The sequence below is a fragment of the Filobasidium floriforme genome, assembly GCF_021052385.1.
Source record: "Filobasidium floriforme strain CBS 6241 chromosome Unknown HD553scaffold_19, whole genome shotgun sequence".
Lineage (NCBI taxonomy): Eukaryota > Fungi > Basidiomycota > Tremellomycetes > Filobasidiales > Filobasidiaceae > Filobasidium > Filobasidium floriforme.
Genome location: NW_025763640.1, coordinates 191,337 through 216,609, shown reverse-complemented (window position 1 = coordinate 216,609; position 25,273 = coordinate 191,337). Strand labels below are relative to the sequence as shown.

Sequence of the window (25,273 nt, the reverse complement as noted above, 5' to 3'; positions counted from 1 at the left end):
TCGCGTCACACATCGACTCCCAAACACGGACACGACACGACAAAGGAGACATTCGGATTTCTACATCCCCCTCTCTTGGCTTTCCCTGAACGATCATCCCTACTAGGAGCCCTTTCAAACCCGTAGACACACATCTCAGTGTTTAAAGAGGTTTCATACGAGTTCTTTTCGCCCGTCGTCGAACGCATCAGCAACAGCTTCTCGAATCCCATCAACCGGAACGCGGAGCGGTCTCTGATCAAGGACAATAAGAGACGAGGAAAAAAAGTATATTTCCCCAACAACCCGACCAAACCACTACTCTTCCACTCTCGTTAGAACTTTCATCGACATGTCGCCCAGGACGACCACTTTTCTCCTCTCTGCTCTCGTAGCCCTGCTCGGGAGCCAGGTCAACGTCAACGCTCAGGCCGTCGCCAGCTCGGCTTCGTCAGCCGTCGCTTCGGCCGGTCAGGCTTCGATCACGGCGACCAGCTTGTTGCCCTCGAGCCAGTCGGTCGCTGCTCCCGTGGCTGCTACTCCGACCGTTACTGTCAACACCGAGGGTCTGCCTGTGACTGCTCTGGCTACCAACTTGCCAGATGGATACAGCGTTCCGTGAGTTTCTGTTTCTGATCACCTCGAAGGATCAAGAACCCAATCACTGATCCAACAACCCACTCTTCGCCGATATACTAGTGACCTCGCCTCAATCACGGCCAACATGCCTCCCGCCACGACCGTCCCCCTGGACACGACCTACTCCGCTGGAGCCTCGCCTACCGGTGTTGCTGGCGCTCCTCCCATCCCGACCTCGTTCCCCGTAGTCGCCGAGTACCCCCCGCTCGACGCCAAGCCGCCCACGGACTCGGCTCAGGTTCAACAGTGGTTGAGCGAGTTGGACCTCAGCGACGTGCCCGATTTCGGTCAGACTACCGGAGCTGTGAGTTCAATGTTATGGGTCAGTATTGATCCTCGATTAGTGACTGATCATTTTCGGTCTTTCCCCGGTCGGCAGTGTTACAACTCGCCCGAGGCTGCTGCCCAGACGGAACGTTGTTGGTGGACTTGTGGTGGCTGCAGTGAGTATCGGGCATGAACACGCGTGATTGTTACGCGTATGCTCATTTCCGACCATCTTGTAGCCCGATCGACCGACATCACCGTCTGCCCTGACAAGCTCGACTGGGGCCTGAGTTACGACGACGGTCCTTCGCCTTACACTCCCTTGCTACTCGACTACCGTGAGTCCGAGTCTGAAATCGTTCGCAAAACGCACGGGGCTGACGATCACCCCTTACGACGGCAGTCAACGCCAACGACCTGAAGACCACCTTCTTCGTCGTCGGTTCCCGAGTCTTGTCCCGACCCGAGATGGTCATCAGCGAATACATGTCCGGTCATCAGATCTCGGTCCACACCTGGTCCCACCCTTACTTGACCAACCTCACCAACGCCGAGATTGTCGCCGAGCTCGGTTGGACGATGAAGGTCATCAAGGACACGATCGGTGTCACTCCCCGAACTTTCAGGCCTCCTTACGGTGACATCGACGACCGTGTCCGAGCCGTCGCTGCCAAGATGGGTCTGACCCCGATCATTTGGACCACCGGTAACGGCGTCATCTTCGACACGGACGACTGGAACATTCCCGGAGGTCGTGCCAACGGTCAGACCTCGTTGGCCAGGTTCAACACCATCTTGGAGACGGCCGAACAGCTCGACACTGGGTTCATCGTCTTGCAGCACGACTTGTACCAGTCCACCGTCGACCTCGCCGTCGGTTACGTCTTGCCCATGGCCCTGAACGAGACGAGCCCGTACACCCTGAAGTCGCTCTCGCAATGCCTCGGATGGGACGAGTCCGAGTCGTACATCGAGACTTCGAGCAACGACACTGTCATTGCCGACCCTGCCGCGCAGTCCGGTGGCACTTCGTTCCCCGTCGCCTACAACACCGGATCTGCCGCCGCTCCTTCGGCTAGCGGAGACTCGACCGCAACTGGTGGCTCTGCTGCGACCACCACCTCGGGAGGATCCGCCGCTACCGGTCAGACTACCGGCGGAGCCGCCGCCACTTCGGCCAGCACTGGAAACAATCAGAACGCCGCCTCTCGAGCTGCTGGATTCGCTCCTGGTTACACTGGCGCTGCTGCTCTCGCCGCCGTCGCCCTTGGTGCCATGGTGGTGCTCTAAGCGGCTGGTCCGGAAAGAGAGACGTTGGAGCTGAGAGCTTTCGTGGAGAACGGTACTATCGCCGTCGAGACACAACTATATTATATACCCCCCTTTTTGGTTTGTTATTCTCGTCTGCTTGCGGGCTGGATCGACAGTCAACCTGACGAGTGAATAGGCCGTCACATGGCCGATCAGATGGACATTCTTTGACTCTTTTCTTTTGCTGCACGCCATTTCTATTCCTGCTCGATCATATGTGCCTGCCTTTATCGGCTGACATATCGATCCGAAACAAAATCGTCAAACGATGGTTCCTCAAGTTCTTGGCTACGGGAAATGGCTACATCGCAACAGGATTTAGATCAAGAACAATGACAATCGGACCCTGATACACCGTTCGAATTGCTGAGACTATCGGAAGCTACCCTTCCACTGCCGACCCTCGAGTGCTTCTTCAGCTATTTGACGCATCCCGGTCGTGAGGGGTTCCGTTCTGCTGTCGAGCTATTTTTCTGGCACTTCTGTTCACATACCTTGGCGCTTTCTGTCGGGCCAGTCGTTGTGCATCCCTTTGTCTCCATGTGCATTCGTTTGCTCCGCACTGCGTGCATTTCTCATCTCCCTCATCTCCCTCTTGAACGTCGCAACGACTGTTCCAAATATCACGACATTGATCACACTTCTTTATTGTTCCTCCCGTAGGAGCCGGATCTCTGCTGATGCAGCGTAGACCTTTCTGATAGCAGCGCACGCATGGTATGGAGCCAGAGCACTTTACTCGTTTTTCAGAACAATGGTAACACGCTTGGGTTCTGCCGTTCTTGCCCATCGGCAAACGCTTGATCGGTACACCTGCGGGTAGGTCGATGCCGGATGTGTGGCTGTCTGACCTCTCCGGCCTATAAATAGTATGGGAGGATGTTTCTGGATGCCCGGCTACGTGGCTCAGTTCCAAGTGGTCGAGACAGCCAGTAGCGTTGAATTGCGAGAGGTCTCCCCCCCGTTTATTGTTAGTCGAGTCTCCGCTTCCGTACGAGCCTTGTAAGCTCGCGCCCGACCAGACGCCATGGTGCCCGAAAGCCTGGACACTGTCCGTTGCGTCAAAAGGCAAGTCCGTGGGTGTATCTGATGTTACGGTACCGGGTGTTTCTGTGCTTTGTTGGACCGTCGACCCTGTATCATCGCTGTGAGGCGATCTGTCTTCATTTCTGGTAGTTACAGATCTCTGACCCTGAAACGCTGTCGCGCTTTGCTTATGCGTCAACCCGATGTCACCTTCGTACGATGAATAGCCGGCCATCAATTCCGTAAAATGTCCTTGGTAGTGAAATAGTATGTTGGTAGATATAGATTCACAGATTAATTCTGCTGAAGTCTTCAGCTTGGGCTTTGTAGCAACGACCCTAGACATCGGTATATTTAATACTTTGCTCATTCGCCTTCATGAGAGCGGCACCTAAAAGAGCGTGTTTCACCTCCTTTCACATCCCCGCGGAAGTCGCGTGTCTTGCCACGTGCGCGAGAACAGTTGTCCATGGCACGATGGGGTCTCACGGCGAGTCTCACGGCGACGGCAAGTCCTGAAGCTCATCATGACACCATAATTACCACAAGTATAATTACGGCTGACAGCCTGGTCAGGTTTCATCCCCCATGTCTTCGGATTTCAGAGCTAAAAACAATGTACTCCTGCCAAGGAGTGAATGACAAGCGATCGATGGACCTGAAGAAGCTACTGCCCCCTTTCCATTATCTCGTTTCCCTCCTGCTTTCTCCTTATCTTTGGCTATGCCTGCCCCCATTGATCAACAGCTCCGAGCCTGGACTTCTTTACCTCATATCGAGGCGGAGGTAATTCAGACAGGTCTTCCTCCCTGTGCCGGCACTATGGTCTGTCTCCATTCTTCCCCCTCAAGGCTATCTTCCCATGTCGCCTACTCCCTTGTGTGCTGAGCGATCGCTTCATGCCGGTGTTCGATCTGGGTTTGAGGGTTTCGAACACTTTTTCTCGTAGCCTCATGTGCATTGTTAGTGCTCGCTTGGAGCGGGACCCTGATCTGTCAGCTCATACGCACTCAACTAAGAAGGCTTCCAGGATTTGTTACCCACAACCTCGATTCACCAATATTGATCGATTCCGCTCGTCTTTACAGGATAAGAAGCATACGATACACAAGCGAGGAGGTCTCCATGAGGATCAGAGAATAGACTCGTGGAGATAGATGTAAGACAGTCTTGAAGGCACCAAACAGTCAAGGCATAATATATTGTTCCTTTGCAGCAGAACACCGTTTGCATGCGTTCCCTCCACCCGGGAGGCAGGTTTTTTTGTGCCGTACACAGCGTGCGCATTCTCCACGGCGAGGAGTCCCATTGAAGTCACCTGCACGTCCCTTTTCGTCCTTCTTCTTGTCGAATCCTATTGTTCACCAACACGTCTATTGTTCTCAGAACAATAGACCGTATGGAACAATAAAGCACATCCACTCTTCACACCTTTCCTTTTGTTCCCGCTTAGCAATCTGCGACCACAGTCGCAAGTTGCGACCACAGTCGCAAAGTCGCGACTACTGTGGTCGCATGTTCAGTCACAACTTGCGACTCTGGTCGCAAGTAGGCCTTCCCAGATTAATATATATAGCAGGCCATCCTGGTCTGATTTCCTGATCCCCTCTTGTATATTTTATCCTCATGCAAACTATACAGCGGTGATCAACTCGATATCCAACAGATTAAGAGTCGGCTGCTCTACCAACGGAGCTCAACGGGCTATCACCTTAGTTTACATCAACCAACCCTCTTCAACATCGACTTAGTCTCATCATGGCCGACAGTCTCGACCTCGACACTCTCAAGGTTACCAAGCGTACCTACCTTGAGGGTCCCGACAATTACGCGGAATGGTCTCGCTCGATTCAAAACACTTTGATCGATAAGGATCTGGACGACATTGTTGATGGAACTATTCCTCGACCTAATACCCTACCTATCTCTACCTTGGCTGCCACCGCCAGCACGGACAACGCTCCAACTACTACCACTACTACGGTCACTACTCCAGCTACAGCCGAGGAACTTGCGAAATGGATCAAGAAAGACAAGAAGGCCTTCGGAATCATCGACGGAAGTCTCACTCAGCTTGTCCATCACAACCTCCCGTCTCACCTCTCAACCTGGCACGCTCTGGTCCAAAGGGACTCCGCTCACACCGATGAGTACAGAGCAACGCTTCCTTCTGCTTCTGAAAGATTACTTAAACATCTTCAGGAAACCTACTCGGCCGCAAGGGGATCCAGGCGGGCTGAGCTTCTTGCAATCATCTGGCGATCCCAACTCGCGGAAGGAGAAGATCCGACTGTCCATACCGGAAAACTCAAGTCGGCCTACTCCGCTATCACCGTCTCTGGCCGATCCCGGATGGACGACAAGGACTTTGCCTTTGCCATCCTCATGTCGCTTCCTTCTTCCTATGAAACCCTCGTTCAGACCTATTATCTCAAGGAGGACTTTCACTCACAGGACGTCATTGACGCCGTCCGAGCTGAGTACAGGAGGAGGATTGTTCAGGAAGAAGGAATTGAGACTACGGCTCTCATCGCTGCCCGTCAACAAGCACGGAACAACAACAACAACAACATCGGCGGCACCGGAAACAAGAAGAAGTTCATTCCTCGATCTCCCTTTGACGAGAATGCCTTCTGCGAGTTCCATCAGAAGAATGGACACTCAACAGCAAACTGTTTCACCAAGCCCGCCAACTTCAGTACCGGCAACAACGCCAACAGGTACACAAACAACAGTGCCAACATCGCCGCACTCGTAAGCAACAGGAGTCAACATCATGGCATCAACGCCGGCTCTGCTTTCATGGCAAGCATCACCATCGATCACAATGCCCTTCTGGCCCACTCGTCTGCACTCGACATCGTCGTAGACTCTGGAGCTACTCATCACATGGTCCACGACAGGAACCTACTCACTGGAATCAAACAACTACCCATCCAGGCAAACATCACCATAGGCAACGGCGCCAACATCACCGCCAGAGAATGCGGACAACTCAAATTACCAAACATCACACTACACGATGTTCTTCACGTACCCGAACTGGGACGGAACCTTCTGAGTGTTGGTGCCGCACAGAGCACCGACGGACACTCTTGGACCTTTGCAAAAGACAAAGCGATCCTCAACACTACTGAAGATGGACCCAGCAAACCGGTCATCACAGCAACACGACAAGATGGGTTGTTTGTCCTCGATCCGGCAAGCACTCCTATTCGACACAAGGCCGCACTCATCACGGCCACCAATAACGTCACAGAGGACAACATCCTCTACCACTGGCACCGCAGACTTGGCCACCTCAACGTTCGCTCGGTGGTTCAGCTTGGCAAAGAAGGAAGACTCGACAAGACTGTGGATTGGGCCAAAGCCGGAAAAGATATCTACGGTTTCCAATGCTCAGCTTGCATCCTGTTACGGAGGTGTCCGACAGTAACAGGAACTGTTGTTATGCGGACCAAAGCGTCAGTAGAAATTGTGCTAAGGCAGATAGAACTCAGCTAGAAGTCTTGGTTGACTAATCCTTATGTCTAACCGTGAAGTGCTTGACGAGAGCACCGTTGCTGAGAGTTGGTGGATAGTGTAGTGTTGGTAGGTGGCAAGTATGTCAGGAGTGTAACATATGATAATTCTTCTTGAAGAGAAGAATGGAAAATACAAAGGAGGGAATATACAATGAGGGTAAATTGGTTGCCTATATATATTGATGTGTTGGACATTCCCGATGATGATCCCGATCAAGATCAAGATTATGGTCAAGGTCTAGGTTATGGTCAAGGTCAAGATCATGATCAAGGTCAAGATCATGATCAAGATCATGGTCAAGATCAAGATTATGATCAAGGTCAAGATCATGGTTGAGATCCCGATCCCGGTCCTGGTATCTGGGATCGGTCCGTAACAGCATCCCCCGCTTAGCCGTGTGCAGCCCTCTGCACACTAACCAGGTTGCGGCCTTGTCAGATGACCGCGCGTAGCTGTTCCTTGTCCGTATTGGGAAATGTTGGGGATGCTCTGTTTCTGAGTGGCCCCTGATGCGCGCAGCATCGTGACTCGCGCAGTGCAAGATATAACTGCTTCCCGAGCTGTTCGTGCACTGAGTTCATGTCTAGAGCGACACAAACCTATCGCAACAATGCCCCACAACATGTCTTTCAAGCAGTTTGTTGAACATATGGACCGGGTCATCACCGCAGAGGTGACCCAAATCGCATTCTTTGCCAACGAGACTGCCCGAGCTAGGGCTTCCCTTCGGGCTCAGGTGAGTTTCTTTCCGTTCGTCCGAGTTGCGTGGTTGTGGGTGCGAGTCTCATTGCATGTTGGCATTCCGGTGACAGGCCCTCAAGAGGAAGGCTAGAAGGAACCAAAGGGCTCTCTGGATTGAGACCCATGGCGTCCCCGCTCAATACCGGTGTGCCCAGTGTGACCTCAAGGGACGAAACGCCGATAGGAGGTGTCTTGTCGTGCCCGGAGAAGCTGCCTGCCACTGTTGCATCAAGCAAGGGCAGGTATGTTGAATGTGATGTGCGTAATGACTGTGCTGATATTCTGTGATCCTTGTCGTATAGTCTTGTTCCTTCAGGAGGAGGATTGCCGATCACCCCGACGGGGCTGACCATCCGGACATGGTCGCCTCGGGCTCCCACAGCGGAAGTGGGGGTTCGGTCTAGAAACCCTTGAAGCTCAAGCAATACTTGTTGTTGCTGGCCTGCTTCAAGGTAGGACATCCCAGTCCCATTATTCAACACCCGTAGGACTGATATTGATTGGTGCCGAAGGGACGAGCACAGGTTCATGCCTGTGCGCGCGTGACTGATGCCTGTAGGTGGGGGGCCGTGTCAAGTCCCCGCCTAGCTTGGAACTGCTATTAGCATAAACTAAATACACAGACCTCCTTCTGAGATGCTGTATACTAAGTCCTTTCCTTCCCCTATGATATTTGATGTTTCGTTGATGAGGGGCGAGCAGTCGGCATGTCGTGAAGTGAAGGTGCGCGAAGTCGCGTCGACGAGGACCAGGTGTATTTTGGATCTTGCCCAATATTGCTCCAATTTTGATGGGGTAGTATAGTGGATGTTCCTGTTCCGAATAGGAACTGTCCAGGTTTCAGGAGTGCCTGTTGATTCTGAGGGTTGGCCTCCGGTGATAAAGAAGATCCTTTTGTCATGGGATGAAGGTCAGACCTCCTTGTAAGAGCGTCTGGTTTGGTGCCTTGAGTTCCAGGGCGGTACTTGATAGTGAAGTGGAAGTCGGCAAGGAATTGGGACCATCGTGCTTGTCTGCGGTTGAGTTGTTTGGTAGTGGTGAAGTATTCCAAACTCCGGTGATCCGTCAAAACTTCTGTGAAGGTTCCTTCCATGTATTGTCTCCACTCCTTGAAACAGGAGATGATGGCAAGCATCTCCTTGTCGTGGATCTCGTAGTTGAGTTCTGCAGGAACCATCTTGCGAGAGTAGAAGGCAATTGGCTTGAGGATATCTTCTGAGGAGAGTTGTGATAGTATGCCAGCAATGGCAAAATCAGAAGCATCCGTTTCCAGGACAAGTGGTTTTCCAGGATCAAAATGTGCCAAGAGTGTGGCAGAGTTGAAGGACTCTTTCAATTTGTTGAAAGCCGTAGTATGTTTGTCTGTCCAGACAAATGGTGTGTCCTTTCTGGTGAGTTGCGTCAAAGGGTGCGCAATGGTGGAATAAGAGCGGATGAAACGCCGGTAGAAGTTGCAGAATCCTAGGAAGGAGCGTGTTTCGAAGAGGTTGGAAGGAGTAGGCCATTCCAAAATACTCTGAACCTTCTTGCTATCCATAGTGATTCCGTTTGTTCCGGCAATGAAACCTAGGAATTCCACTTGGCTTTGGTGGAATTCACATTTCTCCGCTTTGGCATATAAGCCAGCTTCCCGAAGTGCTTGTAGCACAGAGACGACATGTTGCTGGTGTTCTTCCAGAGTGTTTGAGTAGATGAGGATGTCGTCCAAGTAACAGATCACATAATGATCAAGCATCTTGCGGAAGATGTGATTCATCAGGTGCTGGAAAGAGGCTGGTGCGTTGGTGAGTCCAAATGGCATGACAAGGTATTCGAACAGCCCATAGCGTGTTCTGAATGCTGTCTTCCATTCTTCACCGTCTGCAATGCGCAGGAGGTTGTAAGCTCCTCGCAAATCAATCTTGGTAAAGTACTTTGCTTTTCCAAGACGATCCAGATGTTCTGAGATGAGCGGGAGTGGATATCGATTCTTGATGGTTATCTTGTTGATACCTCGATAATCCACGCATAGCCTCAGTGTTCCGTCCTTTTTCTTGACGAATAGGATAGGAGCGCCTGCAGGTGATTCAGAAGGCCGGATGAATCCTTTCTGTAGATTTTCATCCAGGTATTCCCGCAAAGATCCCAACTCAGTTTCTGAGAGGGAGTACACCGGTCCCCAAGGAGGTTGCTTTCCTTCTTCAAGTGGGATGTGGTGATCAAATGGCCGGTGCGGTGGAAGTGTATCCGCTTTGGCCTTGCTGAAGACGTCCACAAATGAGTGGTACTCCAAGGGGACAATGTCTTGATCCTTGAGTCCAGAAGATTCTGCTGCATTGGCAGAGAGGATGACGTCTGAGGTGATATCCGTGTCTGCGCTATCCAAGCTGTCCAGACTAGACCTGCTTGGGTGTTGTTCCTCAAGCTGTGAGAGGTGCCTATCCATAAGGCCCTTGGTAGAAATGGTTGTGGGCATAACTGTGCCGCTAATCCAGTGAATGCTGGGGTTGTGTTTGAAGAGCCAAGGATATCCTATGATGATTGGGAATGATCCAAGGTGCGTGACCTCAAAAGTAATCTTGCAGGTTTTGAAGTTCTTGATTTCCACAGCCGTAGTAACTGTGTGGGTGATTTTGCCAAAAGAAGAGATTGTTCCGTCGATAAGTTGAAGAGCCATAGGTACAGGTTTCTTGTCCATAGCCAGGTTGAGTTGTTGAACCAGTTGAGAGTCAATGAAACACATAGAAGCTCCAGAATCCAAGAGAGCTGAGAATTGTTTTTGTGGTTGGTTTGTTTCCGGTAACTTGATATCCAAAGCGAGTTGATTGCGATATTGTACAGTGTCAATGAGTCCAGTAACCTTTTCCTGAGGAGTATTCCTAGCCTTTGGGCGGCTCAACGCTAGGCGCTGTGGTTCTTGTTGCTGACCGCCTGCTCTTTTGCTTGAGAATAATAAGCGCGTTGGGCGCCTCGAGCATTGGCAGTCTTAGTCTTGGAGACTGGACAGTTGGCAACTGCGTGATCCTTTGATCCACAGTATAGGCAGAGATTTTCCTCCTTCCTTCGTGCGTATTCATCTGACTTCAGCTTGCCTTGCTGATTGATGGGCAAGTTGCTAGATGAGCGCGTGTTGGGATAGGAGCGATTGTTGTTGGGTTGGTATGATTGACGAGTGTAGGTAGTTTGAGTGGTCGTAGCTTGTCTGATAGGATTGTTAGCTCGCACTGAGCTGGAACGATCCCTGTTGACCTCGTATGATTTGGTTTGAGTGGTAGTGGTGTATGGCATAGGGTTGCCACGTTCCAGGGTCCGTTCATAGAGTCGATTGTCAATCCTTAGAGCTGTGTCCATCGTTTCCTTCAGAGCATGAGGACGTCCCACTCTGGCAATCTCGTCTTTGATTCCTTCTTTCAATCCTCTGTAGAATTGCGCAGCCAATGCATGGTCGTCCCAGTTGGTAAGGGTTGCATGGCGCTGGAATTCCGAGATGTAAGAAGAGGCTGATCCTTTTTGACGAAGGACGAAGAGGTTCCTTTCGGCAGTAGCCTCCTCATCAGGATCTCCAAAGGTTTCCTTGAGTACCTTTGTAAACTTCCTAAAGTCCTGCATCATCTCTGGTTCCGGTTCCTTGGTGATATTGGGTTGAAACCACAAGAAAGCGGTGTCACGTAAGAAAGATGCCGCATAGAGAACTTTAGAGCGTTCCGTAGGGTACCGGTTTGGTTGAAGCTCAATCACCATGCCGACTTGCGTCAGGAAGGTGGTTAACTTAGAGCGCTGTCCAGAGAAGTATTCTGGAGCAGCAATCTTGGGTTCCGAGTGTCGCACTGCAGGAACAGCAGGAGGTGGCGAGAGGGATGCGGCTTGTCGCATTTGTTCCTCCAACCTTGCAATCGTTTCTTCCAATTGATTAATCCTGTCTCCTTGAGTGGGAGCTCGGCTACCAGAAGCAGTAGACATGTTGATGTAAGTTGTATTGTGTATTTGTTGAAGTGAAGTAGGCGAAATCCAAGAGTGCGTTGCCTAAGCACAAACTTGGAAGAAGAATTATACTGTTACGGAGGTGTCCGACAGTAACAGGAACTGTTGTTATGCGGACCAAAGCGTCAGTAGAAATTGTGCTAAGGCAGATAGAACTCAGCTAGAAGTCTTGGTTGACTAATCCTTATGTCTAACCGTGAAGTGCTTGACGAGAGCACCGTTGCTGAGAGTTGGTGGATAGTGTAGTGTTGGTAGGTGGCAAGTATGTCAGGAGTGTAACATATGATAATTCTTCTTGAAGAGAAGAATGGAAAATACAAAGGAGGGAATATATAATGAGGGTAAATTGGTTGCCTATATATATTGATGTGTTGGACATTCCCGATGATGATCCCGATCAAGATCAAGATTATGGTCAAGGTCTAGGTTATGGTCAAGGTCAAGATCATGATCAAGGTCAAGATCATGATCAAGATCATGGTCAAGATCAAGATTATGATCAAGGTCAAGATCATGGTTGAGATCCCGATCCCGGTCCTGGTATCTGGGATCGGTCCGTAACACATCCAGGGAAAAGGATCTCGACTTCCCGCTCCTGCTTCCAACATCCGAGCCAGCAAACCACTCCAGTCTATTCATGTCGATCTCTGGGGACCAGCTCGAACCCCTTCCATCGGAGGATCCCTCTACTTCCTTACCTGTTACGACGATCACACTCGGAAGGTCAACCTCAGCTTTCTCAAGAAGAAGTCTGAGACCCGGCAGGCATTGATCGACTATATCAACCTAGTTGAGAATCAACTGGACTGCAGGGTCAAGACCATCCGATCTGATCAAGGAGGAGAATTTGAGTCACATGCTCTTCGTGACTACCTCAAAGCAAAGGGCATTGAACATCACTTCGTTCCAACTGCCGCTCATGCTCAGAACGGTAGAGTTGAAAGGGCGCACCTTACCATTCTCAATCAGGTAAGGACGCTCCTGATTGACAGCGGACTTGATGACAAGTTCTGGGCCGAAGCGGCAAACTACGCCATCTACACCAGGAACCGGGCTCCCACAGGATCTGACAAACATATCCCGGAGGATCTCTGGAGGCAACGTGAAGTCAACTCCCGGCATCTTCAACCCTTTGGCTGTCAGCTCTGGTTCCGTGACCATAACAACACCGACAAACTTCACCCTCGCTACAAAGAAGGGCAACTACTCTCTTACGTCGAGGGGACCGACAACTACAGGATTTGGGATCTACACACCGAAAAGGTCACCATCTCTCGTGATGTGGTCTTTGGTAAACAGCCAAAGATTTCCACCAACACCAAATCACTGGAAACCAAAATCCAGTCCACTCAGATCGACATTGACATAATCCCTGAATCAACATCAGACTCAGGCTCTGAAACCGAAGAGCATCAATCGGCTGAAGACAACACCGATACTCTCGACTCACCCGATCAGCCTGGCGATGACACGACCATCCCAAGTGATCAGGCTACACAGGCTACACAGGCCAAACACAAGCCATCCGGCATCTGGAGCAAAGGATGGGACATAGCACCAGTACCAGAACCGGAGAACCCAATCTTGCCTGATGGCTCCCGACGAGTCCGCAAACCACCTGCCAAATTTGGATACTCAGCAAACCTCGCTACTGCCGTCATCTGTGGCCATGCACTCATCTCCACGGCTATCCCTCAAACATTCCAGGAAGCCCACCGATCTCCAGAATGGGACAAATGGCAGGAGGCTATCAAGGCCGAACTCGACAAGATGGATCAGTACAAGGTCTGGTCTGTCATCGATAGGCAAGAAGCTACATCGAAACCTCTTCGAGCCAAATGGGTCTTCACCCGGAAGATCGACGGAGAGACCGGGAAGCCATCCGCCTACAAGGCTCGATGGGTAGCGAAAGGATTTCTGCAGAAGGAAGGAGTTGACTACAACGAACTATACGCGGGAGTCGCTCACAAGGATACCATCCGAGTCTTCCTTGCTCTGGTCAACTACCTCGACATGGACTGTGATCAGGTCGACATCAAGGCCGCCTTCCTCAACGGAGAACTAGAGGAACTCGTCCATCTCGAACCTCCTGAGGGCAGCAACATTCCTGCCAACAAGGTTCTCCGACTTCAGAAATCACTTTACGGTCTCAAACAATCACCTCGCTGCTTCAACCAGGCTCTCGACAAGTTCCTTCGATCTCTCGGTCTCAACCCTTCTCCGGCCGACTCCTGTCTCTACATCCGATCAACCAAGGATACCCTTCTCATCCTCTCCGTCCATGTTGACGATCAACTCATCGCCTGCAACAATCGCCAGGAACCGGACGACTTCAAGACCAAACTCAACGACCGATTTGAGTGCTCTGATGGAGGAGCGGTCTCTTACTTCCTTGGGTTCAACGTCTTCCGAGACAGGCCCAACCGGAAACTCTACATCTCTCAAGAACACTACGTACAGGCGGTCCTGGAAAGGTTTGGCATGCTCGACTCCAAGCCGGCAAAGACTCCCCTTCCTTCCGGCTTCCGATCTCTTCCCGCTACCGATGCTGAACATCAGGAAGCCGCTCATGAAGAATATCCCGCAATGGTCGGATCGATCATGTATGCGGCCACCATCACCAGACCCGACATCGCTCATGCTGCTGGGGTCTTAGCTCGGACCGTCAGCAAGTGGAACAAACAACATGTCCATGCTGCTCGCCACCTCCTCCGATACCTCCAAGGCACTATCGAACTCTGCCTCACTTACGATGCTACCTCTGGTCAAAGAATCATCCTGGGCTACGCCGATGCTGACTGGGGCGGATGTCTGGATACTCGCCGATCTACTACCGGATACCTCTTCCGTGCTTTTGGAGGACCGGTAGCCTGGAAATCCCGACGACAACCAACCACAGCTCTCTCTACTGCAGAAGCTGAATACATGGCTTCCGCTGATGCCACCCGACAGGCAGTCTGGCTCCGCACTCTTCTCGAATCTCTCGGTCACCCGGTCTCTGGTCCCCTCGCCATTCTCAATGACAACAATGCCGCCATTCAGCTCTCCAAGAATCCAGTCGCTCATGATCGCACCAAACACATCGACATGCGACACCACTATCTCAGGGAGAAAGTGCTCGACAACACCGTTGAACTCTCCCATATCCCTACTCAGGATAACCTTGCCGATGCTCTCACCAAAGGTCTTGCCCATCACCAATTCCATCACCTTGTCACCGGGATGGGTCTCAGCGGCAAACCGGTAACCTTCACAAAGGACGCTTGAGTGAGGGGGAGTGTCGAATCCTATTGTTCACCAACACGTCTATTGTTCTCAGAACAATAGACCGTATGGAACAATAAAGCACATCCACTCTTCACACCTTTCCTTTTGTTCCCGCTTAGCAATCTGCGACCACAGTCGCAAGTTGCGACCACAGTCGCAAAGTCGCGACTACTGTGGTCGCATGTTCAGTCACAACTTGCGACTCTGGTCGCAAGTAGGCCTTCCCAGATTAATATATATAGCAGGCCATCCTGGTCTGATTTCCTGATCCCCTCTTGTATATTTTATCCTCATGCAAACTATACAGCGGTGATCAACTCGATATCCAACACTTCTTAGGCTCAGGAGGCCGACGCATTTTACTGGCACGACCTTCTTCGTCCATCTTCTTAGCGCCCCAAGTGCACTTTCCCCTCCCCATATTGGAAGAGCATTGCTGGCAATCCTCGTCCTGTGGAGAAGCCTTGACGCACTCCTCCTCATGTACACGGCATTGGTCCCATCTGGTTATTGGCCGCCCAGATTGTGCTGGCAGGCGGATGACGCATTGTCGATTGAGTCTCCGGCATCGTAGACATGGATGGCCATCTTCGCAAGGAACGTGCGATCGATGACAAGACGTACATGTCGTCGTGTTTCGCGCTGGAGTTCCGTTAGCGGCGACTAACGTCGCACTTACAGACTCCCGAAAGAGTGGATCATGGGTGGTTGATTCGGGGCCCAAAGTAGAGTACCTCCGCCTGCTATGTTGCGTATCGTCCGGCATGTTACTACTTTGCTGCTGGATCACGAAATCCTCAGGGATGGAGCTATTGACAGTGTCATCCGTCCGAGACACCACTGGCAAGCCATCAAGATCAAGCCCCATAGCCGCGAAGTCCAGATTTGTGTTGTGTCTGCTCGATGACCACGACACGGAATGATCGACAGGGTCCGCAATCAAGAAGGGCGGCGCTGACATATTGACCCTCGACGCTTGCTGATTGTGATTGGAATCGCCACTCACAGCACCGAGATGGAAGCATGTCATCCCATCTTGTTGCTGATTGTATCGGAGCTCCGCGGGAACTGACGGTTGTGCAGCTGGCTGGTGATCGTGGGGGAACGACTGAGAATATGTGTTCACTGTCGAAAGTTCTCCATTGAATGCATTCGCCGACGCATACACGGGCTCAGCGCCTTCGAGTTCGAATTCGACTTCGCCTGCGCCTCCGACCTGACGTTCCGCCTGTGATAAACAACTGTCTCTGTTGTTCCAGGTGCAGATTTGACCGAGCTTCGAACATCGATCGCACACGGGTTTGCGCGCATTGCATTTGATTTTCTTTCCATGGCATCGGTCACATGCCATAGGCCGTATTCGGATCACACCCTTCTTGGTCGGTCGTGCCGTGTCGTCACATTGTAGTCCTCTGCGAGCACACCGACCACAGGGTCGTTGCAGATCGCATTTGATTTTGCCAAGCCGGCATCTCTCACAGGCAAGTCCTTGACCTATTCGAGTTCGCTTGAGTGACTGCTCGGACGACCAGCCTGACTGGAGTCTTGTATGAGAGTAAGCATTCAGCTCCACGCCGGCTGGAATAGCAGACTGCTCTGTATCCTCTTCATATCGAGCTGCCTGAGTATGGGCAGGATCTCCACTTGTACCGCACTCTGACCCCTCGAGCGAGATAGAATGCCTGATCGTATAAGAACCTGTCACTGGATCTATGTCATAAGTGGCATAGTCGGAAGACTCAAGAAGAATCGGATCGCAGGGTGTCTTGTACTGGGTATTGTGTCGTCGAACTCTCCGCCGGCAGTGTCGTCCCTGCGGGATCTATCAAGCTCCCGTGATCCGGTCTGGGATCGATGTGAGGATGGCGGTGCATTTTAGGTCTTATTGCGGTATTCTTTGGTGGGTGTTGCTTCAGCGCCGACTGGATACCCTGATATCCTGGAGTAAATACTCTTCCAGGCTATGTGTTACATGAGATCGAAGCAAAAATCCCAGAGGATACGCCTCGTGTCGACCTCCTTTGATCCCCTTGGGGTTTCGGTTTCACCCACCGCGAAACGATGATATCGAATGGATAGGAGACATACGTTTCGTTACGTGCCGCGATGGAAAAGTTGGTGGCGTTCTCCCGCTGACGCGATCGACCTGCTTGCACTCCCTTGTCATGACCGTATCGATCGGTGATCGGTGATGAACAAGGAGGAAACGGGAAGAGGCATGAAGGTGGTTAAGATTTGATCAGTCTGATATGAATATAGAACAGACATCGACGGAAATGTGATTGTAATACAGTTGTACAATAGTTTCTACGCTGAGTGTTCGGAGCACGTTCCACTGCCGGACGAGTCGATCGATCCGTCGATCGATCCTGAAGATCGACCCGTTGACGACCGCCATGAACCGTAGTTCGACGACCCATGAGCGAAGTTCCCGGGATGGCTGTTCGATTGAAGATCTTTCCATAAAGTAGAAAAGTAACGACCTTCCCTGGAGTTCGCTATGACAGTCCCCTCATCGTTCACCTCAAACCATACGCCGGGTGCGCAAGGCAAGGTATAGTCAAAGCCTGGATCCTGCCGGTCTTCCGTTCCCGGTGGAACCCATCTCTGCCAGCCTCCAGAACACTTCACTTCACCCTCGCCGTTAACTGCAATGACAACACCACTCATGTTCTTGAAGGTCGTGTTCTGCGTGCTGAAGGTGAGAGGCAGCGGTTTGTAGATTTTTGCGAGCTGTCCACCCTTCTCTTCGACGCTCTGGTCAACCTCTCGGCTGTACTCGTGCGATGACGAAGAGTCTTCAACTGATCGGTCCCCGCTGTTTTGGGAGGTGTTGTCACCAAAATCGATTTTAACGCCGTCAACAGGGTAATATGTTGAGGCTGTGAGTTTTGACTGCCTCTCGGCCACTGAAGCTGGGCTGAGGCGCAACGGGGATTTGAAATCCAGGTTGAGATCGTCAGGCTGGCGACCTTTACTTCTCCCCTCTGCAACGAAACTGCACCGGATCCTGCTGCGTCTACAGGCTGGACACGCTTTAGCCGCAGCTAGAGTCCGCAATACCCGTACGCATCGAGTACCTCTGCGAATGCAATTTTCGCACCGATCTCCGTTCTTTCTCTCTTCTCCATATTTGAAGTTCCTTAGCGTTCGGTCTTCTTTTTTATAATTCAGGCTTCCTAGCGTTTGGTCTGGAAGAGGACGCGACATCGGTAAGAAGGGCGGGAAAGGGAGATGTTCTTGCTGTGACTGATATCCTGCTTCTGATCTCGGCGTATGCCTGTATTTATTGTCACCCCCTCACCAGCACCTATCTCATCGAGCTACTTCTTATTCTTATAGTGCTCAATGCGGCTGAAACAGCAATGGTTGCCTCCTGAAGGGCATGAAAGGAAAGCTCTTGCTACTGCAGTGTTTTACTGCTTGTTGCGTATCGAATTAAAGTAGATTCACGTAGGCTGCATCAAGACTGCTGACTCCAACCAAGATGAGGAGGATTGCAAGCATGTCAGCGTGAACGGAACAATGTCATCTCTTCTGCAGCGTATTTATTGGCTCATGGAGACATAGAAATCGCATCTGTGTAGACGAACAGTAGGATTTGCATGACTCCAGCAATAGCGTTCGAGATGGGCCGGCCTGTGCCTATCTGCCAGAGACTGCTCGATCTACATCTGATAGTACATGGATATGGTATCTATCTTACAATCTCCCCGGTACTCCCTAGCATCCAAAATCAAAGAACCCCCTGCCATCCAAATGGCTTCGGTCTGTCTCTTAGATCTCTTACCCTCTTCTCGTTCTGTCAGCTCGGATGTACTATAGTACTATACTAGTACTGACGTACTGACAAATATTCTGAAACTGGCATCGCACAGCACATTATAACGTGTAATTGATTTCCTTGCAAACAGGTACAACGAAAGTCTTATGGACCTCCTGGATCGTCCCCACCTGGTCCCCTCGAAATAGGCCTCACCGCGAGACTCCCACCATACTCTTCCAGATTTATCCGACTCGAGCTCCTCGACAACGATGACAAGCCCTTCGCACCCAGCAAATGGCCAGTCGCGTCCGTCGCCCCAAAGACGCTTCCAGGTGGATCATTCCATCCGCCCGTCCCCGCCGCCTCTCCGTTCGCCGAAGTCATGGGCAGCGGGGAAGTGCGCTTACTGCGCAAGCTACCCGGCGAAGACTTGGCGCTCAAGGATCGACTGCCATCGCTCATTAATTGCAGGGCCGTCTTGGATGGTGACGGCCGGGGCGTCAATTCGTGCTTGTCCGCGAACCCGTTGAAGGCGGCGGGTGTCGAATCGCTGTGCGCGGGAACAAAGAACGATTCGTGCGCCTTGGGAGATCCTGGCAGTGACATGCTCGTCGACGTGCTGTAAACTTCGGACCGCTCGGGCATCTCGATATGGCCCGGATGTGGTGATGTCACCTGCCGATTCCATGTCGGCCTGGAAGCCTTTTCGCGTCTACTATTATGCGTCACTTTGGCGACCAGGGTCGAGAACTTGTGGACGTAGGGCTTCAACCGCGACGTCCCGGACCAAAGCGTCTTAGGGCTGGCAGGCAAGAGCCCCTCTTCCGCCGAGGACGACGCCTGTGACCGCATCCTCATCCAATCCCGGACCTCGCCTGCGTCGGACCGTTTCCGCCGTTTCTGGAGACTCGCCTTCGTCAACCAGAACCTCCTCCTCAGTACCGCATAAGCGAGCCCGACAAAGATCAAGATGATGGTGAAAAACACCCAAAAGACGTCCAACCCCAGCTCGTCCATTTTTCGTTCGAACTTGGGCAACCCCAGCGCCTGTCCCACTCGTCCGCGTCCGACGGTCCACGCTTGGCTCCACTTCGAATGCGTCCCTACAGGCTGCGCAACGTCGTGTCCATGGGGTTTCACCGCCTTGCTCGCCTCGATGACCATCTTGCCCAACGTCCAACTGACCGCCGTCTCCCCGATCGTATCGACGCTCTGGAAATGCGAGCTCTTCTTCGAGACGAGTCCCTTTTCCTTGGCCCGTCGTGCGGCCTCGTCGACGAGCTCTCCACCCTTTTCGCCAGTCAACGTCTGATCTCCCTGAGCGTCCGTTATTCGAGGGATCCCGATCCCGTCGTGCAGGACGTTTGATATCCAGGCTCCCTTGAAACATTGCATCTCTAATCTTGAGATGTCCACCTGTCATCCGAACCCGTATATGTCAGCCCACACTATCTTTCCACGATTCCCTCTTCCTCTTCCGCTTTTGTAACTCGCAAACCCGACTCACCGCCGTCCCCTCCAACCCGTTCTCCTTCTGAAACCCCTCCTTGATATCCCCCCAATCCCTCTGACAGAACCCTTCCATCCCCCTCTCCCACTCGGCCCAATCCCAGACCCCTCCGAGACCCAAGATCTGTTGCGCGGTATACCAATACTCGCTTATCCCGATGAAGCCGCGTTGATCTTCCCGTTCGAAATCGATGTGAGGGGTGGGGAGTCCGGCAAAAAGACAGTGTGAAGCGGGAGGAGGACAGGGGGCAGTCCGATCCAGTAGAGGTTGGAGGGATTCGAGGCACCGGGAAAAGGATCCTGTGCCGAGGAACGACGGCGTGGAAGCCGAAGTCGGCGGCAATTTCAAGCCTTTAGGTAGACAAGGATCTTCGATCGGTTGAAACAACGTCGCCGCTACCGAAGTGGGGACCGACTCTCCGCTCTGTTTGATCGCCTTGCTCAACCTCTCGTTCTCCTTTTGCCACTCCAAGACCTTTGCGGCGATATACCGTTCCCTGACCTGGTTCGTCCCAAAGCCCAACCAGGAAGCCACGAACAACGGCCATTCGACCGCTTGGCCCGATAATAGGCGGAGGGAGACGGATTTCAGTTCTTCGGGTGGGAAATTCGACCGTTCGAGTTCCCCTACAGAGGGAGAAAAGGCGATCTGCGTGGAAGCGCCTCCCATATCGAGGAACCCGAAGGTGGGGTGATGATGGTTGACATCGACCAACGTCGGAGAGACTCCCTTTTCCAAGCTCCCCTGGGTTTCTCTCGAGAGCTCGGGTAACGGCAAGATCGCGTGTTCCTCATCGACGACCTGGCCCGAGGAGTGCCCGAACCCGTCCATGAGGTAATTGACGGCCACCCAACCCCACATCCCTTCTTCTTCCCCCGAGGCCACCCGCACGCTATCCCCACACGGTCCCAACGAACTCGACGCGCCTACGACGAACGGGTAGTCTTTCCGCAGAGTCTCGCATGTGGCGGAGAGGATCCCTTCCCGAGTCTCGGCGGGGAGGAGACGCATGCCCGCTGTTGCTAGGATGTAGATAGGGGTGTTTGAGTGTTGTGAGGGCGGGATGTGAGCTAGGGCGTGTGAGAGGAGGGGCGAGAGGTATTGAGGGATGTTTGCTGGGGACATTGACGAGATACCTATCATACAGAAAATACAGCAGAGGTAAGCTCTTTGCGTCATCTCTCGTTCGCTCGACGGATATGACCGTCACCAGAGATGAGGTACTCACCGGGCTCGGCCTTTTTCATCCAATCGTCTCCACTCGCGCCCTTTTCCACCTTGACCAACCTCCTCAAGCTCTTTTCCACCTCCCACTTGATCTCCTTCTCCACTTCCGCATTGCTCTTCCTCTCTCCCTTGCTCTTGTTCTTGTACTTTTGACGTATGGACCTGACGATCTCTTCCCTCTCTGCCTCGGGGTCTTGGTACGAATAGATGATCAACCTCGAGCCTGACGAGCCTGCGTCGACTATGATGGTATACCGGGTTGAAGAGAGGGTACCCGCGGGAGGAGGCATGGTGTCGAGAGTTTCAGAGTGCCTGCTGAGAACGTAGCTGTTCCTTTCGATCTTGTTCTATCGTGCAAAGTGGCTGGTGTCACGCCGAGGTCGTGAGTCTTGTCCGCAAAGGTCGCGGATGCACGGTAGACGTGACGTGTCTAGTCCATTGTGTGAATGATTGTAGAGGTAGGAATCTAGTGTGATGACAGTTGCGAGAGTGTAGTGAGGTAAAGTCTGATATCGAGTGTGGGTGTATAAGTGTGATGACGACCTTTCCGCCGAGGTTGTCCCATGAGCGTGGTTGATTGTGAGCTGAGACTCTGCGTTGGCCACCCTCGATGATGATCACTAAAGTTGCCCGAGGCAGGCAGGATCATCTTGGTACATCTTCTCGACGAACTTTTCCAAGGGACTGACTGTATATTCAGCGATACCGATCTCACGACTTGTAGCAGATACCACCAGCACCAGCCATGAGATATGCAGTTTTCGTAACAGGTACGCTCCTGTCTTGTCCTCCCCCCTTGACCTATACGTATACCTAATTTCCCTACTCTCACAACCACTCGCAGGCCCGGCCGGAGCAGGCAAATCCACCTTTTGCTCCGCCCTCATCTCACACGCCCAGACCATGAAACGTACCATTCACTACGTCAACCTAGACCCGGCAGCGACAAATTTCGATTATCAGCCCGCAGTGGATATCAAGGACCTGATCAACCTGGAGGATGTGATGGAGGAGCTGGAATTTGGGCCCAACGGGGGGTTGGTCTATTGTTTCGAGTGAGTCGAGAGAACGGAGGGGTCACGTCGGTTCGAGAGGTGTCATGGAATTGTCTGATCTGACCAAAGCGGCGTCTCGATAGGTACTTGCTGAACAACCTGGACTGGCTGGACGAAGAGCTAGGATCGTTCGAGGACGACTACCTCTTGATCGACTGTCCAGGCAAGTCGCCCCGCTTCTTCTATCGTTCTCGTGCTCCATGTGGTTGTGTACTGATCTACCTACATACAACTCATACGCTCTTCCTCCCCGCTCGACCCCGCAGGCCAGATCGAACTATACACCCACATCCCCCTCCTCCCCCGCCTGCTCTCCCACCTCCAATCCGGCAACCTCCAATTCCGAATCTCCGCCGTCTACCTGCTCGAATCCCAATTTGCCCAGGCCGACAAGGCCAAGTTCTTCGCCGGGGTGATGAGCGCGATGAGTTGCATGTTGTCCCTCGGATGTGGGATGTTGTGTCTGATGAGCAAGATGGATCTGATCAAGGGTCCTGCGGGTGGCACGGGCAAGGGACCACAGGGGAGGAAGAAGATTGGAAAAGAGATCGGGAGGTATTTGGATACGGACACGACGTTATTACTGGAGGATGCGAACAAGCAGACGAATCCGAGGTTTCACGCGTTGAACCAGGCGATCGTGAATCTAGTGAGTGATTGCGCCGTCTTGACTCTTCCCTCTCCGTCTTGACTCTTCCCTCTCCGTCTTGCTCTTTCTTTTCCCCTTTTTCTCGATACCTCTTGCACATCCATGTTAACGCCCGCTTCTGCTTCGAACGCCTACAGATAGAAGATCACTCGATCGTCTCCTTCCTCCCCCTTGACATCACCAACGAAGATTCCTTAACATCAGTCCTGAGTCACATAGATCATACGATGCAGTATGGGGAGGACGAGGAGCCAAAGGCGCCAGAGGATCTGGATGGAGGTGAGTCTGGACCCTCGACCGAATTATCGACTCTGGTTGTGATGCTGTTTGCTGATGTCCGGTTCGATGCGATGATAGGCGACTTTGGCGGCGATGGAGATGCAGAATAGATGGAGCAACGTCGGGGACTCTTGTATTTGTACACCTCCTTGGGATACGACGTGCAACTGTATACGACTGTATGGATTACTTGGGATCACGTGATTTTATTTCGGTTCGGGCTTGGCCGATGAACCTTGTTTCGGGAGAGTTCGCCCATCAAAAGTCGGTCTTGATCAAAAGTTCAAGGTTCATATTGCAACATACATTCTCGACTTGTATCACCAACGTGTACCATTGACGATCCTGCGGAGTATCTTACTGCGATACTGGCGGCATTTTCGACTGCTGTACAAGCTGGTAAGCACGCGTGCGAAACCGCAACGCTCTGCACGGCTAACGAAGATGAGAGTTTCATCATCACAGCTTCTGCAAGAATGACTGAACAATCCGAAGTCGCCTCGGTGTCATCGACTGGGACCTCTCTTACCGACTGTCCCAGTAGGAAGCTAGATCGACGAAGAAGCTTGTCACCCATCAGGTCAACAACTCCCGGCGAGACGGCCCGGAGGAGTGGTTCTTTACCTCCGGATTCCGCTTTACCTAGCATCAGGGCGGCCAAAGGTACCTTTCGGAAATTCCCGATCGAGGACTCGACCTATACTCAGCCTTCAGGTTGCTACAAGAGGATAAGTATGAGATCGCGTTCGGCGTCGGTCTCGGCGGTCTCGAATCAAGTGGAAGAGGAAAAGGACCATCGTCACGGTCGATCGTCTTCTCTTCCCCTGGATCCTGATCACCTGAAATCGCACCAGTTGATCATGCACAAGATCGATTTCGTTAAGGATATATCGAGGGAGACTTTAGACTCCAGCACGACGCCCGACTTGCAACTTGCCAACACCGATTCTTCCAGGATCGCTCCTCTGGCGGACCCTGATCAAGCCGTTACGCATCCGGAACAAGTTGAGCCTATCGAGCAGGGCGTGCCCTGCGATATCGATACACTTTCTTCCTCCACGGAACAGTCCACTTGTTCCATCTTACATACAAAAGCCGTAACGGACTCAAGCCAGCCAGCCTTGGTCCTCTCTGTCGCCGATCCGGATCTACAGCCACCCATCACACCGTCGGCCGTCGGCGAGGTCACCGATCCATGCATTTTCTCTGATCAACCTGAAACGAAACCCGATCACACCGAAGGGGACATTCCCGTAGCATTCGACACGACCCCGGAAGCGTCACAAGCCTGTCAGCTAGCTACTGAGAGCCTCCATAATCAGGATAATCAGGACCAGGAGGAGCCCCAAATGGCGCTAGTCCCCGAGCGTTTCATTGCGGAAACCATGATCTCGCCGCTCCTTCTCCCTTCCCCTACCGTCAGGGCGGGAGACCATCTTACCGGTTCTACCACTGTGGTATCCTCAATCCCTGAGGAGATTAGATTGGACTCGTCTGAGCTGCCTCATCGGGAGACGATCAACGTCCCGGCCATCTTCATAACTTCCCCTACCATCAGCCCCGTGCTCGCCCCCACGGCGAGGATCGAGGTTCCGGTCCATCATTCCTCGTCCTGTGCCGGAACCGACGAGGAAGAACAAGAGACAGTCACCGAGCAGGTTCCGAAGGCTGACGATCCAGTCTCACCTAGAGAGCCGAGCATCGTCGTGAACGATCTTACAAGGCAGTTGGAAGATACGGTCGAACCAGAAACAGAAACGCATGATCAGGTCCGACCCGGTTCCGAGATTAGCTCCGCAGCAGCGATCACACCTCTCAGCCATATTGTTACAGCCACTGGCGATAGGCCACAGAAGGACGAGGAATATAAGATTGCGGTTTTACCGGCACCTACACCCACTAGTATGCCGAGCCTCGTGCCGGGAGGCAGCAGGGCGACTAGCCTCGATCCGGAACCTCGAAGCGCCGATGAAAGGCCGATCACCCGACGCCGCGCAAAGTCGCTCGAGAGCGTCAAGAGCTCGGATGTTGCAATAGTTCATGTCTTCGTTCAGCCAGTAACGCGCCCTTCC

At 52.4% G+C, this 25,273-nt stretch overlaps 4 protein-coding genes across 4 annotated transcripts; 2 read left to right on the top strand and 2 right to left on the bottom strand.

Annotated features, from left to right (window-relative positions):
• Nucleotides 1-219: 219 nt before the first annotated feature.
• HD553DRAFT_86825 (putative chitin deacetylase) lies at nucleotides 220-2,393 on the top strand. The gene is made up of 5 exons (XM_046184558.1): nucleotides 220-597; nucleotides 679-922; nucleotides 998-1,061; nucleotides 1,125-1,223; nucleotides 1,289-2,393. The coding sequence occupies exons 1-5, from the start codon at nucleotides 332-334 to the stop codon at nucleotides 2,173-2,175; spliced, it is 1,560 nt and encodes a 519-aa protein (XP_046034481.1). The 5' UTR covers nucleotides 220-331; the 3' UTR covers nucleotides 2,176-2,393.
• A 12,619-nt stretch (nucleotides 2,394-15,012) lies between these two features.
• HD553DRAFT_315937 (uncharacterized protein) lies at nucleotides 15,013-15,791 on the bottom strand. Its single transcript, XM_046180546.1, has one exon. The coding sequence runs from the start codon at nucleotides 15,743-15,745 to the stop codon at nucleotides 15,029-15,031; it is 717 nt and encodes a 238-aa protein (XP_046034480.1). The 5' UTR covers nucleotides 15,746-15,791; the 3' UTR covers nucleotides 15,013-15,028.
• A 2,583-nt stretch (nucleotides 15,792-18,374) lies between these two features.
• HD553DRAFT_299031 (nucleoside phosphatase family-domain-containing protein) lies at nucleotides 18,375-21,704 on the bottom strand. The gene is made up of 3 exons (XM_046178597.1): nucleotides 21,220-21,704; nucleotides 19,989-21,127; nucleotides 18,375-19,897 (listed from the first exon to the last, which is right to left on the bottom strand). The coding sequence occupies exons 1-3, from the start codon at nucleotides 21,506-21,508 to the stop codon at nucleotides 18,644-18,646; spliced, it is 2,682 nt and encodes an 893-aa protein (XP_046034479.1). The 5' UTR covers nucleotides 21,509-21,704; the 3' UTR covers nucleotides 18,375-18,643.
• Nucleotides 21,705-21,896: 192 nt separating this feature from the next.
• On the top strand, nucleotides 21,897-23,480 carry HD553DRAFT_332190 (GPN-loop GTPase). The gene is made up of 6 exons (XM_046182051.1): nucleotides 21,897-21,988; nucleotides 22,063-22,273; nucleotides 22,357-22,436; nucleotides 22,540-22,922; nucleotides 23,060-23,201; nucleotides 23,280-23,480. Exons 1-6 carry the CDS (start codon nucleotides 21,964-21,966, stop codon nucleotides 23,309-23,311), a joined length of 873 nt encoding a protein of 290 aa, XP_046034478.1. The 5' UTR covers nucleotides 21,897-21,963; the 3' UTR covers nucleotides 23,312-23,480.
• Nucleotides 23,481-25,273: the final 1,793 nt, after the last annotated feature.